The following is a 6,000-nucleotide window of genomic DNA, read 5'->3' on the forward strand; positions in this document are numbered from 1 at the left end:
AACCACGTTTATTTTCTGTTAATGATCCCACGCCACGTTTGTCGTCCGTTGGTGACTCGACGCCACTTTTATCGTCCGTTGGTGACTCGACACCACGTTTATCGTCCGTTGGTGACTCGACGCCACGTTTGTCGTCCGTTGGTGACTCGACACCACGTTTATCGTCCGTTGGTGACTAGACGCCACGTCTGTCGTCCGTTGGTGACTCGACGCCACGTTTATCGTCCGTTGGTGACTCGACACCACGTTTATCGTCCGTTGGTGACTCGACACCACGTTTGTCGTCCGTTGGTGACTCGACGCCACGTTTATCGTCCGTTGGTGACTCGACGCCACGTTTGTCGTCCGTTGGTGACTCGACGCCACGTTTATCGTCCGTTGTTGACTCGACGCCACGTTTATCGTCCGTTGGTGACTCGACGCCACGTTTGTCGTCCGTTGGTGACTCGACGCCACGTTTGTCGTCCGTTGGTGACTCGACGCCACGTTTATCGTCCGTTGGTGACTCGACGCCACGTATGTCGTCCGTTGGTGACTCGACGCCACGTTTGTCGTCCGTTGGTGACTCGACGCCACATTTGTCGTCCGTTGGTGACTCGACGCCACGTTTGTCGTCCGTTGGTGACTCAAAACCAAATTTATTTTCTGCTAATGATCCGACGCCACGTCTGTCGTCCGTTGGTGACTCGACGCCACGTTTGTCGTCCGTTGGTGACTCGACGCCACATTTGTCGTCCGTTGGTGACTCGACGCCACGTATGTCGTCCGTTGGTGACTCGACGCCACGTTTATCGTCCGTTGGTGACTCGACGCCACGTATGTCGTCCGTTGGTGACTCGACGCCACGTTTGTCGTCCGTTGGTGACTCGACGCCACGTTTATCGTCCGTTGTTGACTCGACGCCACGTTTGTCGTCCGTTGGTGACTCGACGCCACGTTTGTCGTCCGTTGGTGACTCGACGCCACGTTTGTCGTCCGTTGGTGACTCGACGCCACGTTTATCGTCCGTTGGTGACTCGACGCCACGTATGTCGTCCGTTGGTGACTCGACGCCACGTTTGTCGTCCGTTGTTGACTCGACGCCACGTTTGTCGTCTGTTGTTGACTCGACGCCACGTATGTCGTCCGTTGGTGACTCGACGCCACGTTTATCGTCCGTTGGTGACTCCAAGCCACGTTTGTCGTCCGTTGGCGACTCGACGCCACGTTTGTCGTCCGTTGGTGACTCAACGCCACGTTTGTCGTCCGTTGGTGACTCGATGCCACGTTTGTCGTCCGTTGGTGACTCGACGCCACGTTTGTCATCCGTTGGTGACTCGACGCCACGTTTGTCGTCCGTTGGTGACTCGACGCCACGTTTGTCGTCCGTTGGTGACTCGACGCCACGTTTGTCGTCCGTTGGTGACTCGACGCCACGTTTGTCGTCCGTTGGTGACTCGACGCCACGTTTGTCGTCCGTTGGTGACTCGACGCCACGTTTGTCGTCCGTTTGTGACTCGACGCCACGTTTGTCGTCCCTTGGTGACTCGACGCCACGTTTGTCGTCCCTTGGTGACTCGACGCCACGTTTGTCGTCCGTTGGTGACTCGACGCCACGTTTGTCGTCCGTTGGTGACTCGACGCCACGTCTGTCGTCCGTTGGTGACTCGACGCCACGTTTGTCGTCCGTTGGTGACTCGACGCCACGTTTGTCGTCCGTTGGTGACTCGATGCCACGTTTGTCGTCCGTTGGTGACTCGACGCCACGTTTGTCGTCCGTTGGTGACTCGACGGCACGTTTATCGTCCGTTGGTGACTCGACGCCACGTTTGTCGTCCGTTGGTGACTCAACGCCACGTTTGTCGTCCGTTGTTGACTCGACGCCACGTTTGTCGTCCGTTGGTGACTCGACGCCACGTTTGTCGTCCGTTGGTGACTCGATGCCACGTTTGTCGTCCGTTGGTGACTCGATGCCACGTTTGTCGTCCGTTGGTGACTCGACGCCACGTTTATCGTCCGTTGGTGACTCGACACCACGTTTGTCGTCCGTTGGTGACTCGACGCCACGTTTATCGTCCGTTGGTGACTCGACACCACGTTTGTCATCCGTTGGTGACTCGACACCACGTTTGTCGTCCGTTGGTGAATCGACGCCACGTTTGTCGTCCGTTGGTGACTGGACGCCACGTTTGTCGTCCGTTGGTGACTCGACGGCACGTTTATCGTCCGTTGGTGACTCGACGCCATGTTTGTCGTCCGTTGGTGACTCGACACCACGTTTGTCGTCCGTTGGTGACTCGACTCCACGTTTGTCGTCCGTTGGTGACTCGACACCACGTTTGTCGTCCGTTGGTGACTCGACTCCACGTTTGTCGTCCGTTGGTGACTCTAAGCCACGTTTGTCGTCCGTTGGTGACTCGACGCCACATTTGTCGTCCATTGGTGACTCGACGCTACGTTTGTCGCCCGCTGGTGACTCAACGCCAGTTTTATTGTAAATAATCATCCTTGTAACCGGTTTTGTTCCTGTCCCCACTCGCAGGTTTGGGGAAGACCAAGAGGAAGACGAGCGCTCGCGATGCTTCGCCGACGCCGAGCTCGGACGCCGAGTACCCTTCCAACGGTGGCGGTGGAGGGGGAGGAGCCGCGGAGAGGATCTACGATCTCAACATCCCGGCCGTGGTGAAGTTCGCCTACACGGCGGAGCGGGAGGACGAGCTGACCCTGCTCAAGGGCTCCCGGGTGGTGGTGATGGAGAAGTGCAGCGACGGCTGGTGGCGTGGCAGGCAGGCTGGCGGCTCGGGCTGGTTCCCCTCCAACTACGTCCAGGAGGAGTGCGGGGGCGCCGAGGACCGGGGTGACCTCGGCGACTCCTCGCCGGGCTACCAGGGCGGCTCCCCGGGGAGCCCGCTGGCCAACGGGCGCGGGGCGGGGGGGCGAGTCCTGCACCTGGTGCAGACGCTCTACCCCTTCAGCTCGGTGACGGACGAGGAGCTGAACTTTGACAAGGGCGAGGTGATGGAGGTGGTGGAGAAGCCCGAGAACGACCCGGAGTGGTGGCGCTGCAGGGACCAGCGGGGCGCCGTGGGCCTGGTGCCCAAGAACTATGTGGCGGTGCTGGACGAGCGGCCCGGCCCGCCCCCCGCCGGCTCCAGCCCCCCCCAGAGCCGCTCGCTGGCGCCGGCGCGCTCGGGCAGGTTCGCCGGGAGGGACTGGTACTACGGAAACATCACCCGGCACCAGGCCGAGTGCGTCCTCAACGAGAGGGGGGAGGAGGGAGACTTCCTCATCCGGGACAGCGAGTCGTCGGTGAGTCGGGGGGGGATTCAGATGTTTACTTCTGCTAAAGTTAAAGGCCCAGTCCCAATACTCCCCCTAGCCCTACTTTTCATCACTACCCCTAAATTTTGCCCGTTCCCGTGAGGGTAGTGGTGTCCCAATTCCTCTTTTCACCTAGACCAGGGATCGGCAACCCAAAATGTTGAAAGAGCCATATTGGACCAAAAACACAAAAAACGGATGTCTTGAGCAGCAAAAAATGAAAAGTCTTGTATCAGCCTTAGAATGAAGGCAAATGGCGAATAGCGAAATTTTGAGAAAAAAGTCGAAATGTCGAGAAAAAAGTCAAAATTTAAAGAAAAAAGTCTAAATTTCGAGAAAAAAGTCGAAATATTGAGATTAAAAAGGAAAGGAAAAATGAAAAAAAGAAGAAAAAAAGGAAAAAAGGGAAAAAAGAATAAGAGAAAAAAGAGAAGAAAAAAAAGAAAAGAAGGTCAAACATTTTTGAAAAAGCTCCAGGAGCCACTAGGGTGGCGCTAAAGAGCCGCATGTGGCTCTAGAGCCACGGGTTGCCGACCCCTGACATAGGTGGAGTGCACATATCTAGGGGTAGTGATTATGAATCTGGCCCTACAGAGCGAGGGTTTTCCGATGCACCTTAGATGACCGAGGGCCAGAAAAATTTCCCAGAATGCTTTTCGTCGTCATTTGCGGACTGAATCAAAAAAAAAAACATGGCGGACATTTCTTATTTTTTAGTGAATAAAATCAATATTCTGAGTTAGTTTCTGCATAAAAATGCGTTTTGATTACATTTCTAGCGAGAAATATATATTCTACTTTCATAATATTCACTCAGTGAATGTACATAATCACTCGCTTGCCTGTTGTTGCAAAGTCTTTTTCAAACCTCGCCAGAATAAAGGCTGATTTATGGTTCCGCGTTACACCAACGCAGAGCCTACGGCGTAGGTTACGCGATTTACGTGATTTAACACAGACCCATAAATCAGCTCCCGAGTTCTAATCCTGAAATTTTCGGATCAAATTTCTTAACAGGCGTTATTTGGATAAACTGAGCCCAGGTTGGGGATCTTAATGGTTACTTTTACGCCTGAAAAAATATTAAAACTTAATAAAGTGGCATATTAACAGCGCTACAGCTAAAATTAAAACAGCTTTTTGCTGTCGGCTTCCTGATATGGTGTGACGTATGTGCATTTCTAATTAAAATGTCTCATTTTAGTAAAAAAAATCTTAAATCTTAAATCTTAATCTTAAAAAACACTTAAAACAAGACTCATCACTGGAAAAAACAACAATTTTCACCTGTTCCAAGTAGATTTTCACTTGAAATAAGTAGAAAAATCTGCATGTGGAACAAGATTTTATTGCTTGTAATGAGAAGATAAATCTTGTACCACTGGCAGATTTTTCTACTTATTTGTGGTGAAAGTGAAAATGTACTTGAAATCGGTGAAAATTGTCAAATAAGTTATTTTTCTGGTGTTTTTTTTCTGGTGATGACTCTAAATGTTGAAATAGCAGTAAAACCACATTCATTGATGAAATGACATAAGGGATGGAAAGGAGGGATGGCAGTTTTACAGGGGGGGATGATCTGGACCGTTTTTATTTCAGGGGGGGATGCCATCCCCCCTCACCCCCCCCCAACTCCAGTACTGGGTAACGTTGAGGGTTTGAGGGTTTGAGGGTTTGGATCTGCCGGGGAAGCGGCCGCCTGCCGCCCCCTGCTGGAGGATCGGCGTCTAACGCCCGTCTCTTCTGTCTCTCCGTCTCTTTCCTCCTCAGCCCAGCGACTTCTCCGTGTCCCTGAAGGCGCCGGCCAAGAACAAGCACTTCAAGGTGCAGCAGGCGGAGGGCGTGTACTGCATCGGCCAGCGGCGGTTCGAGTCCATGGACGAGCTGGTGGAGCACTACAAGAAGGCTCCCATCTTCACCAGCGAGCACGGAGAGAAGCTGTACCTGGTGAAGGCGCTGCTGTGACGCTGCGCCGCCCGCCCGCCGCCTCCCGGCAGCCACACTGGATCTCCCTCCCACCCCCCCACCATAGACATCTATACGTAGACGCCCCGTGGAGCTGCTGCGATACGTCAACGTCGCCGCCATATTGGATGTTCAAGACTGCGCTGTAAACTAATACAAGTAAATGGAATTATTTTCAAAAAGCGCCTTTCTACAAAGAAATGTACGTTTTACGTCTCATTTATTCATTCACACACGCACTAATATACTTGGGAAATAGTTAGGCACCAAATATAATATATTTAATTTTTTCTCAGATGGCAAAAATAAGAACTTTATTCATCCCACATAGGAGTAATTCATGTTATATCAGCTATAGAGAACAAGGTAGTGCCGAAAAACAATATATATCCCCCCTCACAAAAATAAGAAAAATAGAGAAACATATTTTCTCATCAACAAAACATATTTTAAAAATGTTTATGTAAAATATGCTTCCTGACATTCAAAATAATTCCTGACATTCAAAATAAGAAAAATAGAGAAAAATATTTTCTCATCAACAAAAACATATTTTAAAATTTAAGTTAAAAAAAAGTAAAAAAAATAACATATTTGAACAATTTTTCAGACAAAAAATAACATTCTTATTTTTGTGAGGGGGGATATATATTGTTTTTCGGCACTACCTTGTTCTCTATAGCTGATATAACATGAATTACTCCTATGTGGGATCAATAAAGTTCTTATTTTTGC

The 6,000-nt window shown here is 51.0% G+C and overlaps 1 protein-coding gene across 6 annotated transcripts in view; it reads left to right on the plus strand.

Moving 5' to 3' along the window:
- Positions 1 to 5,418, plus strand: part of LOC133446576 (cytoplasmic protein NCK2-like) — a 47,497-nt gene extending 42,079 nt beyond the window's left edge. For all 6 annotated transcript variants that reach the window (XM_061724631.1, XM_061724635.1, XM_061724632.1 and 3 more), the window contains exons 3-4: positions 2,522 to 3,288; positions 5,071 to 5,418. In XM_061724631.1, the coding sequence (XP_061580615.1) occupies positions 2,522 to 3,288; positions 5,071 to 5,265 (962 nt within the window). In that variant the 3' untranslated portion in view covers positions 5,266 to 5,418. The remainder of the gene's footprint in view (positions 1 to 2,521; positions 3,289 to 5,070) is intronic.
- Positions 5,419 to 6,000: the final 582 nt, after the last annotated feature.

The sequence above is a fragment of the Cololabis saira genome, chromosome 6 (assembly GCF_033807715.1).
Source record: "Cololabis saira isolate AMF1-May2022 chromosome 6, fColSai1.1, whole genome shotgun sequence".
NCBI classification, from domain to species: Eukaryota; Metazoa; Chordata; class Actinopteri; order Beloniformes; family Belonidae; genus Cololabis; species Cololabis saira.